The following is an 18,857-nucleotide window of genomic DNA, read 5'->3' as shown; positions in this document are numbered from 1 at the left end:
TCGCGCGCGTCGGTGGAAGTAGATACTTTCAATAATGGCTTTCCCAAGGCCCCACATGCGTGTTGTTTCTTATATTGCTATCGGGATCATATACGATCACCGTTGGATGTCGCAAACGGAATAATCATTTCGCCGCTCGCTGATCGTTTTTTGATGAATGCATCCGTATGCGCGACTTCGATGCTACACATTCTTTACGCACCGCCAATCATGATTACAAGCGAATGAGACTTATGCATCGAGCAGCACAATTGCGCCGTATTGATTGATAATAAAATAAACACGGCAAAATGTACACGCTGCGTGTGCATAGCCAATATTTCCTGAATCGTTTCCTTTAATTAAGAAATCATTTTGCTCGTCGTAATTTATAACAATAAAACATTATTTTATTAATGTCTGATGCGGAATGAATTAAGCGAAAGTACTGAGGAAAATTGGTACGCCAACGTTAAATTAAAATAGGTTGTGATATAGCAAGCGTTATATGTGTGCGTAAAGTAAACTTGTTAAACTTCCACACAATTTTAAATTTTATATTCGCTAAAAGTAATTAATCTCCCGGCATGAACAAAATCAAAACATGGACAACCTAGTAAATATAATTTAAAAATTCGCAATATATATATACAAAATTCGTTAGCTCATACTATAATTGAATTCTCACAATAAATGTTTTTAAACCATTTCTCATATTTTTCCGATACAATATGCAAGAATCTTGTACAAATAATCATTTACCAGCAGTTTCCATTATGAGTTCCTATTGTGAGTCAAGACAGACAATCTATTATATTCAGGAATTTGTCGTAGCTGCAATTATTAACGCTTGACTCGGTTTATTTATACTTATCGATATGTTCTACAAATGAATAGAGATTAAAATGTGCTAATCTTTTGTCTCACAGCGAACGCAAAGCCGCTCACGTTCGATGAAGTTTACAATCAAAGTAGTCCGACCAACTGCACGGTATACTGCGGCGGATTGACCAATGGTTTAACAGAAGAACTCATGCAAAAGACGTTCTCGCCTTTCGGATCCATCCAAGAAATTCGAGTGTTTAAGGATAAAGGCTATGCATTCATCAGGTAACTATACATTTTGATACATATTAAACTTTCCAATGTAATTACACACATTAATATATATTCTTAAAATTGCCTATCACTGATCAATAAAAACAGAAAATTGTCTATTAAAAAAATGTTTCTTGAATAAAATTCATATAATATATTATTAAATTTTGAATAAAAATGTGAAAGAAGAAATATTTTTTTTCTTTTAACATAATGGTGTTATACTACATATTAAATCTGTTAAATGTCAAAATAAAATCTCATATTATTATCTCGTTATATGCAAAAAAAGAAATGATAATTGTAAATTTTGAAATCCCCCAACTATCAACGATATTGTTGAAACGTAGGGCAGGTACATAGATGTATGTCGTGAACAGTAGCTTTTCAAATTGTCAATGTAACCTGAAAGGAGAAATTCCCTAAGGCAATCACTAACTATACTCTAACTATAGATTACTGACATTCCAAATCAGAGATTGTCGTTTACTATTTCGTGAACGTAGAATGCACTTTGAAATTGACTTACGAAAACTTAATCAAACAATTTACATGTATATAATGTGCACTCACACATATGTACACACACACATATACACACGTACACAAAATATACACGTATGTATTTATAAAAACAGTACATATGTTCGTAAATGTATGTTGTTAAATATGTATGATTTTTAATCTTTTGTTTCAACTTTTTTCGGATAAAATGAAGATAATTTACACATTTTTAATTTTATGATAGCATTAATTGTGGAATAAAAAATAAGTTACAACTTATTAATAAATATTATTATGCTAATGAGATATTATACCTATTAATACTCATTGCGGTTTTTGCAATGGGATTACTAAAAGTAATAACTGCTCTAGTTATTTTCTTTTTGCTTATCATAAAATTAGCATGATATTAGCAAATTATATTGATTATATACATCCTACGCGCAATTTATATAAATTTACATTTTTACGAAAAAAAAACCATGTATTAAAAATAACTAACAATATTTAATTGTAGCTGGCTTAAATATACATTAAAGATCATTAATTTTTTTTATATATTTCTAACATAAAACAGAAACATCTTTGAACTACTAAATTATTTAACAAATTATATTGCTTTTTTATATATTCTTCTTTCTAAAAAACATGTACTTAAAAAAATTTTAAACATTCACTTTCTTATTTCTTTTATATAAAAAGTATGTGTGTATATATATGTATAAATTTTATTATCAGTATATAATCTATTATAACTTCTTTTTTTTTTTTTGATAATACAATGAATATAAGTTTCATGGATTATCGCTCTACATCTTAATAAATTGACTTAAATTATTTAAAAGCCCTTTTATTCCATCACCGTTTAAATTACAAAATGATTTATCGATTACTAGATTTCACAAAGAAAACTTAAGGCTAATTCTCTGAATATGAAGAATTAAATAAAATTTTAGTATAAAAAATCACCTTTGAAATCATTTCACTAATTATATAATCAAACCTCGTTAATTATTCAAACTTTTTACTACTTTATAAAAAACAAAAATATAGAATGAAAATTTAATATATTACTGCAATACGTTGTTGTAAATTTAATCAAACTTTTATTTAAGTATTCTTTACTGATATATGTTATAATAATATCATTTATTATTTTTCCTTTATACCCTGAAGCGTTCGATCTATTCGTACTGAACATAATAAAATTTCCCAGAATATTTAGCGAAATAATACGTAATCATCTCTAATAAATTTCTAGAATGTATAATTTTTATAAGATATCTATCTCGAATAAAATAAAATGATAATGAAATTAAATATAATATTATCAAAAAATATTATAACAACCGATTGTCAAGAAAAGTTACCTCATCATTAAAGTAAATTTATTATTTATATTTTTTTTCACAAAATCGAACAATTTGACTTAAGGCAAATCAAGTAAAATCAATGTATATATGTATATAAAAGATTAGATTCGCACACAAAGCGAGTAGATTTTGAACATATAGTTATATCAAAACTTGAGAAAATTTTTAAAATCATGTACAATGATTGGTGCTAACGTAATGTGAATTATCAAACGACATTTTACGAAATATTAGAAAATCGTATGAGTAATACATCAATATTCACCGTCGCCTGTGATTTATGGCACAAAACGCGAGAACATGTCGGGTCAATGGCAGCATGTCGGACTCATCAAGCTCGGATCGTGTGACCATTTCATTAATCTACTCATTACATCCACGCAGATCATATATTTCAGTTCAACTCCACGTATCCGACAAGATCAGTTATGTTCGTTTCAAAAACATTAATAAAAAATTGTTAAATTCGAAATAAATATAATATTTTATAACATATATATATAGATTTGAACATAGACGAAGAAAGAAACTATCACAATTTAAAAAATAATTATAAATTTCACTATCGCGATCGTGTCGATATCTTCAAACCATAGAAAGAAAAACCTAACAATTTAAGAAATCAGCTGAGCATTTATATCTCCCGAAAGCGAATTCAGCGCTCTACCTTAACGATAGCTAGAGATCCGTGACCTACCTTAGAAAAGACTGCCGAGAGCGTGGGAGGGTTGTACTAGAACGAACGATAAGAGGGAGGAGGAGGAAAAAGCCTAGAGGGGAACAAGGACGGAAGAAGGAGACAAAAAAACCCTTTCTTATACGTATGTCTCCCTCCCCTTATCTACTTCTTATCCTTTCTCGCGCACGTTGCTCGATATCATTCTTGCCCGTTCTTAGCCAATACGATAGCCTCCACCCGCTTCGTACGTCCGCCACAGTTCCGCCACCCCTAGACAATGTCCGTCGTTCAGATATCTTTCGTCTAATTGCTCTTCCTCCCTCCGTTATTCTGTAGCGTGGAACCCCGGAAACGAATATCTCGGGATGACGTATGGACTTACTGCAAGGTACAACGAGAAAGCAAGACGGGAAAGAGGATAAGGGAAGGAGGTCTTTTCTTCTCCCGTGAAAGAAAGAATCTTATCTGCCGCTGGTTATCGCTCGAGGTTCGGTCTTAGAGAGAGGAAGGGCGGGGGGAGGGGGGGAGGGAGGGAGGTTGCTGACGATGACCATCGTTCGTCCTACTCAACGATCGTGGATGGAAGCTCGATAGATGGAAAGGGGCGAACTCCTGGACAGAGCTGCCATTGTGTAATGTTGAACGCGAACGTTAAAAGTGATCTAATCCTCGATAAATTCAATAATTCACTGCCACGCTCGTATACCTTGCCAAATTCGTCGTGTTCTAATCACGTTCTTAAAAACGCGCGTTCTTGTCTTAAGACGATAGAAATCGATCATTTATGGCGATGTTACAAACCTCGTATATTTGAATAATTAAAAAGCGCTATACGTAGAATTAAAATTAATTCTTATATTTAAATATCCATGCAACAGAAATCGTAATATCTGAAGCAATAAAAAACAGGTTTTATTCTTTATAATCAACATACAATTACAGAGCTTAATAAGTTTTATAAAAAAATGTAAATAATCATGAGATCAAAAGAGTCGTTAATAAAGTTAATATCAATCGTCTTTTAATTGTAGAAGAAAAAGAACTTGCGCTACTAGCGCATTTGTGCAGACTTTCAGAGAAAATATTCAAGACGCGAAAAGATAGACAAAGCTTCGGCGTAAAAAATCAACGATTAAATTATATAAATTAAATCGCGATTTAAAATTCGCGAGCAAACGCGAATAAATAAATCGACGATATTCGTAATATTCGAACGCGTAATTTCTATAACAATCGAAGCTCACACACGTACGCGCTCACGATATAATTATTATTATTTTATGCAAAAATATTTTGACAGACATTCGGGATCTGTAATATAGTATCCACCGCTCGATTTATTTTGCAATACGCGATTTTATACGAATGTCGCGATCAACAATAAGAGATATATATATATTCTATCTCGCGGGTGACTATTTTAACAGAATAAAATCGGTCTTATAAGCCTTAAAATATCGTTATAAAAAATCGCGTTATTATCTTTTATAGAGATTAACAGACCTAACGATTTTAACAAGGCCCTCCCTCCGCCGGGTGATACGCAGGTTAATATCCAACAAAGAGAAGAACGATATTAAAAGCGACGATGAGAACGACCAACTTGTCTTGTTTCTACGTCAGTTATATGTAAGTTAGTCGTACGTTATCAGTATATATATATATATATTTTCTTTTTTAACGTTTTTAACATAAAATATTACAAAAAACATATTATAATATTTTATAATATTATTGCGATTAATTTTTTTAAATTTTCCAGAAAATAAATTTAAATTGGATATTATTATTGTAATTTTGTTTCTAATTTTTTCTTTAATGTCTTAATGGTTCCTATAGCCCTAATAATCCTACTTGCTAGCTGAACTAGCAGAAATCTAAGATTTGGAGAATGTATTTCTGATTTAATCGCGTACCCTGACCGTACCTTATATAGCTCTCGCTACGCATTTTGGCCGTCTATTTTGCGTAGCCTATATCCCATTCTTCGGGCCAGTTGCACCTACCTTTTGTTGCTCCTGGCCACTTTCTGGATCGATCTCTAATCCAGAGATCGAAAAAGGAGATACGCATTCCTTTTATCGCCGGCTGTTTATTGTCGCCGGCGAATAAGCGCAAGATTTTTCTTGCGCTTGTAAGGAGATAAACTCCTTCTATTTCGGGTAATTATTTTCGCTAGCGGGTGAGCGTAAACATTTGACGCTCATTGACGATCATGCGATAGTTCATTAAACGTTAACTTTATTTTAACTGAGACAAAGCCAAGTCATCAATCAAAATTTTCATGAAAAACTTATGATAAATTATGATAAATATAAAAATTTGATCAAAATTTATGTAATTATATATAATTTATATAATAATATAATATATATAATATCAATATATTGTATAATATTAATTTATATAATAATATATAATTTATAATGAAATAAAATTAATTTACGCAACATTTATGCCATTTATTATCATATTACAAATAATTTAATTGATCGATCATTTGGTCTCTCTTATATCAGTTAAAACAAAGTTTAAGAACAATGTCTAAAAACACATTCTACGATATGGATGAGCTATAAGAACTTAGGATAAAATTAGCGCGCGTTATAAAAATAAGTTGCCATCATACGTAATTAATTATAAAATAATGTAATTGATAAAATTACTAGCATCCTTTATTCAATAAATTTCAGTTAAAATCTACAAATTGGAAAAAAAATATTTTCTATCATCTTCCTTCTTTAATTTAGACTTTAATTTACTTTTGCAATGAATACAATGCATATCAAAAGAATTTATTAAAAGTTATTCAACTTGATGTGTTTAAGCTCATCCATTTAGAAGTAACGGATTTATCTACAATCTATAATCTACAATCTACAATTTACAATTTACATCTACAATCTCTACAAATCCGTTACTTTAAAATTAAATAAAAGTTTGTCACTCACCGACACTGATGCGCAACAGCGGAGTTGTTGGTCTTGAGGCTACGCTGTCTGTAACATACAAATATAAAGTCCAAATTATAGCAGCGTCCAAAATATAATTAATATTTCAAAAAATTTTGATTTTACGAATTTTATCTCCAACGCGTACGATAATAAGCAAATACATAAACACGCAACAATTTTATAAATTCTAAAAAGATTGTTTTTTTCTAATAATAAATACATTTATGAGATTTATGTAAAAGTCTTTCTTTCTAATTTTCTCATGTTTAATTCAAATTAAAATAATGAGACCGAATTAATGCGCGTACGCGATTTTTGTCAAACAGAATACAAATAATAAATAGTCACCCTTGGGTTGCTCCGCCGGTGCAGGATGCCTCTCCTAGGCCTCCTCCTCCTCTCAGAATGTCCTCTCAGAAGGTCGCTACGTTGATCTGTAACATGCAAATAGAAGATCCAAATTGTAGCAGCACTCAAAATAATTAATATTTAAAAAATTTATTATGCGCATTGAATTTTATATTCGATGCGTGTAATAATAAGCAGATCAATAAAATAAATTTATAAATTTTGAAAAAGACTACTAATAACTCTAATAATAACTCTCATATAAAAATTATAATTTAAAAATAGAAACAAGATTATAACTTTCATATAAAATCTTTTTCTCTAATTCTCTCTTGTTCAAATCATAAATAAGTCATCGATAAAAAATCAAATTACTATATCACGCGATTGAATTGCTTAATTTAAATTGCACGTACGCAATGAATAAATAATTAATATACAAATAAAAAATTACTCACGACAGGGTTGTTCCGTCGATGCCCGATGCCTCTCCTAGGCCTCCTCCTCCTCTCAGGTTGATTTACACACGCGATACTTAAACGGCACTCCCGCACTTTTATTAAAAGATTACTCCCGCACTTGTACGCGCGATACTTTGAACGACACTCGCGCACTTTCGAATTTCGGTACGATCGAATCCCGCTTCACGTGAGAATCACACTTCGAGTCGACAAGTCGGGAATTCACCGATTACTTCGAGCAAAGGTTAAGCGGAAGCGGAAGAAGACGAAATCGATCGATGGAATAATCGCGAATGGGGTTCGCTCGACTCTTGACCCGCGCCTGCTCCCATCGAGGGCCGACTAGAACATCGTTAGGAACGATTTCATACGAACCACCAAGTCTCTATCATACAGACTGAGCCGGGTTTATCGTAAGGCTGATAGACGGGTCGAGAATGAAGATACCCACCTTCTACGTGCTAACAATCTAGCATTTCGAAAGCGGGAGATCAACTTCTCTAGCGAGCGAAAATCGAACCTAATTAGAACAGCCGACTCCTCAGATGCCAAACATGTTAGTATTTCTACAATGTGCTGTTAGACGGTACAAGAGAAGGGACCCATTAACGATCATTCCAAAACGATCGACCGAACTCTAACCGATTCGGGCCGAACCGTTTGTCGGAGCAGAACGTGCCCTCAACAGCCGATTCTCGAACCGAAGTTCAAGATTAACCGCGCGAACATGCATCTATACTATGCACGAACATACGTTGCTACGCGGCCGGCATTCACCTCAGCCGCGATACTGAGGCGTTTTAACGTTGCGCCTACATTAATATATTAAATTTATTAATACATAAATATTTATATAATATATAATATTAACATAGTATTAATATTAACTGATATTAATATAAAATTAATTATATTAATAGGTATTAATATATTAATAATTGCAACGCTGAGAGACATCCCATTTAGTCGGCGACAAAGTATGATCCTCGATAACAATCGTGAAAACGAGATAAAAGTCCAACGCGAAGACGCGACGACGCGAAAACGCGATACCGCGACAACGCGACGCATCGTTGCTCGTACGGCACGATGACGGCAACGACGACGCACTAATGTGCGTTCAACGCACAAATGCGCGTGCCACATATGAGCCATTGTGCGACTCGTGGCAATGCTGTACGGACACGCGACGCGAAAGACGCGAAAGCCGTCCGCGACGCGATGACGGTGCCGACGACGCGACAAGCCATCCGCGGCACGATGACAGCACCAACGATACGGCGGGCCGTCCGCGGCACGATGACAGCAACGACGACGCTGGGTACTTGGTTTCCCCTTCGCAGTAAACCTTGAGGACCCTTAGGACCTTAAGGCATACCGTCCAGGTACTGAAGCCACTCCACCACGTCAAGGTGTACCCATGGAGGGTTATTTTATACAATATATAATTTTCTAATATAATATATAACTTAAGAGAGAGGAAAAATATATTTTATAATTGAGAGAGATTAGTCTAAAGTATCGGACAAAATATTATTAAATTTGAAATATTTTTAAACAGATAATTATTGTTTATAAAGGAAGAAAAAGATCACGACAAAACAATAAATTACAATTTTGATTCCTGTCACTTCGACTCTTGGTTAAATGTATATCACGCGAAATACGCGCCTCGAAATTTATCGTTGCGATATAATTATGTATTATTTAAGATATATAAAATAAAAGATAATTAATTTTATTTATCGAATTAAATTATTTTCACGCGAAATACGCGCCTCGAAATTTATCGTTGCGATATAATTATGTATTATTTAGGATTTAGGCTATACAAGATAAAAGATAATTAATTTTATTTATCGAATTAAATTATTTTCCGATACTTGTTGCGACCTCGTTTAGAAAAGGAATTTGATAATGTCTCGCGCTTTACTACCTTACTGTTCGAGTGTCGCCGTGACAATGATTAACCATAAGTAGTAATACCTTAATAATAGCGCGCCAATGTTTACGCCGCCAAGACCGAGTATCATATTATTGAAAAATCGTTGCCGAAATATTTTATACGTACAATTATATTATATATATATATATATATATATATATATATATATATATATATATATATACGCGGAATATATTAAAGTTTATATAAAATATATTTTAAATTATGATTAATTATATTTATTAAACGATTGATGTATCGCGAAGTCTTGTATTAATTACTCGATTTTGCGAATCGATTGTTTAATTGCTCGATCTTAATCCGAATCATATTTAGATGCTGTTAAAAGTCAAACGATAAAGCGTCGAAAATATATTTAATTTTAAATTTTATTTTTGAAGAAATAATTATTTCTTATTGTGGTCATGTATTTAAAAGATAAGTAGATAATTATCTTATCAAATTATTTTCCGGTACTTGTCGCGATCGCGTTTAGGAAACGAATTTGACGGAGCGTCTCGCACAACTACTTTACTGCGCGGATGTCGTCGTGTGAATGATAACACATAAGAAAGGAATTTGATGTCGACGGAGCGTCCCACCCCACTATAGTTCTTATTCAAGTGTCGCTGTATAAGTAATAACAAAATCATGATACGTAAACAATAGCGCGCCAATGTTTACGCCGCCAAGACCGAGTATCATATTATTGAAAAATCGTTGCCGAAATATTTTATACGTACAATTATATTAAATATATATATATATATATATATATATATATATATATATATATATATATACGCGGAATATATTAAAGTTTATATAAAATATATTTTAAATTATGATTAATTATATTTATTAAACGATTGATGTATCGCGAAGTCTTGTATTAATTACTCGATTTTGCGAATCGATTGTTTAATTGCTCGATCTTAATCCGAATCATATTTAGATGCTGTTAAAAGTCAAACGATAAAGCGTCGAAAATATATTTAATTTTAAATTTTATTTTTGAAGAAATAATTATTTCTTATTGTGGTAATGTATTTAAAAGATAAGTAGATAATTATCTTATCAAATTATTTTCAGGTACTTGTCGCGATCGCGTTTAGGAAACGAATTTGACGGAGCGTCTCGCACAACTACTTTACTGCGCGAATGTTGTCATGTGAATGATAACACATAAGAAAGGAATTTGATGTCGACGGAGCGTCTCACCCCACTATAGTTCTTATTCAAGTGTCGCTATATGAGTAATAACAAAATCATGATACGTAAACAATAGCGCGCCAATGTTTACGCCGCCAAGACCGAGTATCATATTATTGAAAAGTCGTTGCCGAAATATTTTATGTACAATTATATTGTATATATATATATATATATATATATATATATATATATATATATATATATACGCGGAATATTAAAGTTTATAAAATATATTTTAAATTATGATGAATTATATTTATTAAACGGTTGATGTATCGCGAAGTCTTGTATTAATTACTCGATTTTGCGAATCGATTATTTAATTGCTCGACCTTAATCCGAATCATATTTAGATGCTGTTAAATGTCAAATGATAAAGCGTCGAAAATATATTTAATTTTAAATTTTATTTTTGAAGAAATAATTATTTCTTATTGTGGTAATGTATTTAAAAGATAAGTAGATAATCATCTTATCAAATTATTTTCCGGTACTTGTTGCGATCTCGTTTAGAATAGGAATTTGATAATGTCTCGCGCTCTACTACCTTACTGTTCGAGTGTCGCCGTGCGATTGATAGGCCATAATAATATCGTGCTAATGTTTACGCCGCCAAGGCCGAAAACCGTGTTATTGATCATTTGCAGCCGAATATTTTGCGTACTCTATAACGTATATCGCGAAATATTAAATCGTACAAGTATTTTAAATTATTTTCTTAATAAACGATTAATAATATTACGGAGCTTATCGTTAATTACTCGGACATGCGATTCGACTATTTTATTGCGCGTTCTCAATCCGAATCATATTTAAATTGTCGAAAAATCGAACGATAAAGTATCGGACGAAATATAATTAAACTTTAAGTATTTTTAAAGAAGTAATTATTGTTTATGAAAAGAGAAAAAAATCGCGACTAAACGATAATTTACAATTTTGATTTCTGTCACTTCGACTCTTGATTATATGTGTATACGTCACGCGCGAAATACGCGTCTCGAGATTTATCGTTGCGATATAATTACGTATTATTTAAGATATGTAAAAGATAGTGAATTATTTATTATATTAAATTATTTCCCGATATTTGTCGCGGTCGCGTTTAGAAAAAGAATTCGACGGAGCGTCTTATACCAATACTTTACTGCTCGAGCATCCTTGTATAAATGATAACAAGATCGTAAGCCGTAACATGTTAATAACAGCGCGCTAATGTTTACGCCACCAAGGCTAAATATCATGTTATTGATAATTCGCAGCCGAAAATATTTTATCGAATATACTATATGACGTATATACAAACGGGATATTAAATTATACAAGTATTTTAAATTATATATTATTTATTTAGCAAGCAATTAATATATCACGGAGTTTATCGTCATGTTAATTACTCGGCGATTCGACTACTGCGATTCGACTATTTAAAATAAAAGTAAAAAGTGAAAGAATTAAAGTAAAAGATAATTAATATTTATCATATCAAATTATTTTCTGATATTTGTCGCGATTGCATTTAGAAAAAGAATTTAACGGAATGTCTCGCGCTCTACTACCTTACTGTTCGAGTGTTGCCGTGCGAATGATCGGCCATAAATCGTAAACAATATGTTAACAATAGCACGCTAATGTTTACGCCGTCAAGGCCGAGCACCATATTATTGATAATTTCCTGCCAAAATATTTTACGTACTACGATATATATATATATATATATATATATATACATATTTAATATTTTTCTATATATATATATATACAAAAATATTAAATTTTATATATAAACATATATTTTAAATTAATTTTAAATATTTTAAAGGTAAATTTGTTTGCAACTCCGGTTTTTTATTTAGAGTTCTGTGTAGCATTCCACGAGATATAAAGGAAACTCTTAATATTCTTACCCTCCAATATTGCAAAGGATATCGCGAACTTTTAATCATTTTTGTCTATTATTGTATTATTTATAAAAACTAAAAAAATGGCGCATTTTATAATATTTTATATATAACACATATACACACACACATATGTAATATTCTAATAATAAGCCGTAAGCAACTCTCATTGAGATATACACTTTTAAAAGGGTGTATTAAATCTAATTTATTTTGAAAAACGGAAAACTAGAGTTAATATGTGTAAATAATTGTATCAAAATTTAAGAAGAACAAATAAAAAAAAAGTTGTATAATTAATTGACTCCACATAATTTTGCACATTATTTGCACATATCTTTGAATTCTTTAATTATAAAGTTATTGTTTTATCATACATTTAATTTGTTCATCATATACATCGTAACCGGTGTGTTGAATTTAACATTGAATGCTTGCATCTACAGTAATCTAGATTCGTTGAGATTCACAATTACCGTGCTCATTCGTGCGCGCAGTAAACTCGCATAAATTAAATTGCACTATTCGCAGAGAGGCTATTTCGTTAAGCTACCATAATAAGGTCCAGTTTAACTCGTGGAAGAAGTACCTCATTTCTCCGGAGATTTTTCTTTTTATACACATCATCGCGCCGTACCAACACCAACATCAACGTTGGAAAGGACAAGAAAGTACTGACAAAAGACTTAAATCCCCTTCTTTTTTTTTCGATTTCAGGTTTTCTACCAAGGAGTCGGCCACGCACGCCATCGTAGCGGTACACAACACAGATATCAACGGCCAAACGGTGAAGTGCAGTTGGGGCAAGGAGAGCGGAGATCCTAATAATGCTCAACAAACTGGACAGGTAAATTCTCTCTTTATCTTTTACTTTTATCCTCTCTCTATCGGAAGGACGGTAAAATTCGACGTAAAATTCCGTTCTCTGTGCTTTCCAACATTTACATCACTGCTCGTATCAAACCAGAGGACTTTCCTTCTTTCATGAATAAACATTGCTGCTAATTTTCTTTCCGATATAATGCATGAGAAGAAAAACAGCGACCTTACGCGCATCAGTGAATACAAGTCACAAGCTATTCTATTGTAGAAAGAATTATTTGAAAGAGAATAATATATACTCTAGCATTAATATCAAATTTAATCTCTCTAATATCTACGTGCACGTAAGCGTAAAGCGATGTAACACGACAGAATTCTTTCTTAATATAAAAGCTTGTTATACGTGTTACTGAAACTAAATAGCACACACTCACGTCTCTGAGAAGCGAGAGCGTTCGAAGAAAGAAGTAGTTACCGGATTCGATTATGGCCGATTCCTTCCGGTTTCACGCGGCTAAAGTGTCCCTATCGATATATCGGTATATGGTTCGAAAGTCCGGCGAAAGAATAAAGGCGGAAAGAGAGAGAAAGAAACAGAAAGAAAGAAAGAAAGAAAGAAAGAGAGATGAGAGATGAAGGAAGGAAGGAAGAGCAGACAAGGAATCGTGCAAGATTCCGGTCTATTGAGGTGCCTCTCTTCGAAGTGTGTCGAGCCGGGTCTCTTAGCAATTAGCTCTGTTAGGACGGGTAGCTACGCCCGATCTGGAAATGGTACCCCAAGTACTTCCCAAACCCGCTCGCACTCCCCGGTAGTACTTCCGTGCATCCATCCACTGTTACTCGGCCCGTGACATCGCTCTAATTGATCTCTATTCCCATAACGCGCTTCTCCCAGGGGAGCCGAGATATCACGTTAGTACGTATCCTGCCATACCTTGTTCTCGTATTCAACGCAATCGAACTGGTTTGCATGATATCCGAGTTCATCGTGCCGCTTTAACGAAAAGCATAATGGCTGCTATTATTTCCATAAATCCTATTGAAAATGCTGATTATTAAAAGATCGACGCACATATAAATAGCTCGTTTAGCAAACAACATTCTTGTTTCAATATTCTCAAATTTAAGAGTTTTTCCAACTTTATCGGAAAACAAAAAAGAATCATTTTTTTTTTGCATTATATAGAAAAATTGAATACATATATAAATTGAATTGTTAAATATTTAATTGAAAACGTACACGTTGTACAAAAATTATCTTATGATATTTCGGCAAAATAATCCAATTTTATTTCCCTATTAATATCATAAAAGAACGAATAGATTCGCATGCAACGAGACGCAACGAAATAATAAGAGATAATTTACGTGACGGCAATGAAATGATCGCGTTGAGATTCACGCGTCGCCCATTTTAAACGAACGACCACACAAATCTTCGACGGAACGAAATTACCATTCCTGACCCTATCGACATCGTTAAGCATAAAATCCAGACAATGTTCTTGCTCTTTTCTATTTCATTGATCCTTGTGCTCTTTCAGGCGTTATCGTCGGCGACGTACCCATACTACGCGGCGGCGGCAGCTGCCGCCGCGGCGGCGGCGGGCGTCGCGGGTGTCGGAGGCGTCGGTGGCGTCGGCAGTGCTGGACAACTGGGATACTGGTATCCACCCCAATCTTATCCTACGACAGCGACACAAATGCAAGCCGGTGGCTTCCTTCAGGGCATGCAAGGATACACCTACGGCCAGTTCGCCGGATATCAACAGGCGCAATATATGGGGTAAGCTTTTCACACGAGATAAGTTCTTCTTTTCCCCAAGTTTTGCACGACGAAATTTTGAATAATCGAAGATTCAAGTCTAATATAAATATATCATCCCGCCCTCATCTTTTTGCGACCTCTTGCTCAAGATGCAATGAATTATAAAACAATTTTATATCAAGCTAACTTTGAAATTCGGCAACGTATAATTTGTACAAATATTCATAACTATGCGAATCTGTAAGACATTTGTTTTAATTTATGAATATTATAATGAATTATATGAATGATTTATTGAATTTAAATAATATCACACGCAACATACGTAGATTAATAGAATTAATCGAACATAGCCGGTAACACAAAATATAATGGTTAAATAATTTTCAATCAAATTTATCAATTATTCGCAAAAAAATAGTAGCAATAAAATAATATTAATAATAATAACATGTATATATACGATACACATATAGGTTACATCAGACGAAATATAAATCGTAACATTTATACATTTCTTTGTAAAAATTGTATCGATTTGACAATTACGTATGTTTTACGAACGTAGAATGGGCATGGGTGTTCATGCTGCTGGTACAGCGGCAGGATGGGGCCAGGGATTACCTGGGGGACCACAGTTACCACCACATCACGCCACGACGGTCACGGCACCCCCAGGGGTGCAAGCCGCACCCCCGCCACCACCGCCTCCGGCACAAATGATGGCCTACCCGATGCAACAGTTCCAGGTAACCATTACTTTATCTGTCCCATCTGTATACGCGTGCAAGTGTGCATCCTACTTGAATGTGTGATGTTGGATAGGAGTGTTTCGCTTTTTACATACTTTTGCATCTTGTCCTCCGTTACGTCCAAAAGCAATTTCGCTGGTGCCGGTATTGGCTTGTAAATGTTGCACGTGGAAACTCGATTTGATATCAAAAACATATCGAAGGCATGTGTCGGCAGAAGAGTGCGCATAATATACACGTATATATTGTCGGTGATCTTAGGAAACCTCGTAAACTTGATACTGTATATCATTCGAGAGACCGAGCGATAAAACACGATACGCTTCACGTGAAACAATTTTGCACGGATGAAACAGTAAACATAGCTACAGTATAACACGTATGATATAATTAGCTACACACATATATTCCGTATAATATTCCGGCTTGAGTTACGTTCATTACGAGGTTACAGGACCAACGGCGATATGCTAATTTCAACAGTTTATACCAGCATTACTTACGATGGTAGGTAAATAAAAATATGCGTTTTCTCAAATTATATTGCAAAACAAAGATTATTTTCTCTGCCGTGACTAATAATGAAATGCTTTCAATATATTGTGCGTTATGTTATTAATATTTAATTTTTCTGTCGCTAATTCAATCTACAAAATTATTTGTTCGCTATAGATAGAGAGAATAAAAGCTTGTTTAATCATTAATAAGAAATAGTGCTGTGTATAAATAAAATACAAATTATTATTAAATGAGCCATATATGCATTGAGGGTTGCGATATTATAAATGAACAGAGCTGAGAGTAAAAATAGAACACTCATCTCACATTGCGTTATTTGTGCACATGCATATTAATTTGAAATTATAATAACATTAATAAAACGGTAAGTACTTTTCTTTTACATTTAAACATAAAAGTGATATAACACGTTACTCATCTCTACTGCGTGAGTAAACGTATACTTATTGTTAGTCGTGAAAAATGCATTTGTTTTGCCATATAAAAACGTCTAATGACATCGCAATTGTAGCAATTGTGTGGAGAATGTTTGTAGTAAGCATGTCTAATAGATTCATATAAATAATGATGAGAAAAAAAAAACAGAAAAAAATTATACAATATTATTTCTATTATATCTTGAACCGAATTTCGAGAGATATTAATAGAGACTGAGAAAACGATTGATAATTTTATGTTAAAATATTCAAAAGATGAGGTGGATGTTGTAATAATAAATCATTCATAAGATTAATAAAGTGTCGTGTAAATATTATAACATTAAATCATGTTATATAATTTCTAATCTGTGATAAGAGACTGCATTTGTACTAGCGGAGCAATTTTTATTTTTCTTACTCCAGACATTGATGGAGCAAGACAGACTCGTTTTCCCGCTCGACGAGAGGTTATAGGAGATTCTCGAGATTTAGATATGTTGCAAAAAATTTTCGTTCATGGCAGTGAGGTGAAATATGATACTTATCGTAGTTGTTGTCCAGAAAAGTATATCTCGACCATTTTGCTTTCCGCACGAACTGCACACGTAAGAAAGTGCGCACTGTACACATGCACATACCCGCCATCGCTAAAAACGACATTGCCACAAAAAATATGGAATATTTGAAAAGAGATCATAAGGATGGCTTCGGGCAAACGCAGCAAATGCATTTCAACTCAGCACCGCTTTTAATGCCCCGTGTTCTTTTTGCTTCAAGAACAATTTCTGAACTTGACAACTTGAGATCTCAAGATTGAAAATGGCTATCTTAATTTAAAAGCTCGCTAAAAAATTCTAGTTCAAAATTTTTATATTAACTCCGCTATATTTTATATACAATATTTTCCTTGCTCTCAATTATTAAATAAACGGAAAACCTTTCAGAAATTAGTTTTAAGTTTATGACTTTATGCGTATTAATAGTAGCATTTTTTTTGTTATGCAAAATAACGTACTCTCGCGTATATATGCAAATACTATATCACATATTGTATTATTCATTTCAAATCTAAATTTAATAATTTTTTTGGCGATGATTACTAACATTTTATATGATTGAATCAAACGATATAAGCCTATTCTTTAATAATTCCGGCTTATTATTATATGATTATATAAACAATGCATTTTTTCAATTTATAAGATTAGAAAGTAAGTCGGATCAAAGTTAAAAGGTTCTGCTTTAGAGAAAATACCTAGTTTTTGGGAATAAGAGATAAATTTTCAAGAGTACTAAGTTGAGATACTGAATTAGTAAACGAGTATAATATAGATATCTGATTTAAAATCCGATTTGTTCGCCAATTCCATTCATCCGCCTTTAATCTGCCATTCATCTTGCTTTAATCTAATGATCTATGAGAATCTTTTTCTTTAATTCACAGTAATAAAAAACTAGCAAGCATTATAAAAGACATTGTTAAATTTAGAATCTAGAACATCCATATATCTGACTATTAAATTAACAATATGTATAATGTGTACATTCATCTTTCTTTAGAAGAACTGTACAAAAATATACTGTAAACATTTTCCCATATACGCACAACATTTCTGGATAATCTCGATATTACTGACATATTTGATAAAAGCGCATGAAAAATCTTTAGATAACTTTTATCAGCAATATATCCACGAACAATTCGAGATAACGTAACACTGCAAATGCTGTATCGATTTCGGCTTTCAGTCATTAATCTGCAGCTGTTTGCAGTGCGTAAAACGGCCTGTCGCCCGTATGTGCTTAAGAAGATGTATGCATTTCACGTAGCTATAGTCACTTTAGTGAGTCTTTTGTACATATCGTACATAGCGGAGTGAAAGTCACGTACGATTGCTCATCGATCGCATCGAAAGAGATATCGGTTGGAAAAGTTAGCTCGCTTTCTCACAAATATCTCTTTCCGAAAAACCGAGTTCGCATTATATCACTGCATGTCAAGCAAAATATCACTTTGAAACTTGCTTGAAAGCTAGCCATCGAAATCATCCTCAATTGAACACGAATTCTTAGTAATAGTAACGATAAAACAATGAAAAAGAGATGAAACATTGAAAATA

The 18,857-nt window shown here is 33.0% G+C and overlaps 1 protein-coding gene across 6 annotated transcripts in view; it reads left to right on the top strand.

The window, feature by feature from the left end:
- Nucleotides 1-18,857, top strand: part of LOC138943585 (nucleolysin TIAR) — a 408,695-nt gene that overhangs the window by 379,854 nt on the left and 9,984 nt on the right. For 4 of the 6 annotated variants that reach the window (XR_011448501.1, XR_011448502.1, XR_011448504.1 and 1 more), the window contains 5 exons: nt 909-1,089; nt 13,175-13,304; nt 14,824-15,065; nt 15,616-15,796; nt 17,161-17,264. Coding sequence is in view for 2 of the 6 variants with exons in the window: in XM_070314544.1 (XP_070170645.1) it covers nt 909-1,089; nt 13,175-13,304; nt 14,824-15,065; nt 15,616-15,796 (734 nt within the window). In the remaining 4 variants the exon portion in view is untranslated. The remainder of the gene's footprint in view (nt 1-908; nt 1,090-13,174; nt 13,305-14,823; nt 15,066-15,615; nt 15,797-17,160; nt 17,265-18,857) is intronic. The other 2 variants (XM_070314544.1, XM_070314545.1) reach the window with 1 other exon arrangement.

Source organism: Polyergus mexicanus, unplaced genomic scaffold (genome assembly GCF_030449975.1).
Source record: "Polyergus mexicanus isolate NDT 795.1 unplaced genomic scaffold, iyPolMexi1.0 SCAF_27, whole genome shotgun sequence".
NCBI lineage: Eukaryota > Metazoa > Arthropoda > Insecta > Hymenoptera > Formicidae > Polyergus > Polyergus mexicanus.
The sequence above is the reverse complement of the archived record's forward strand: the minus strand, read 5'-3'. Positions and strand labels throughout refer to the sequence as shown.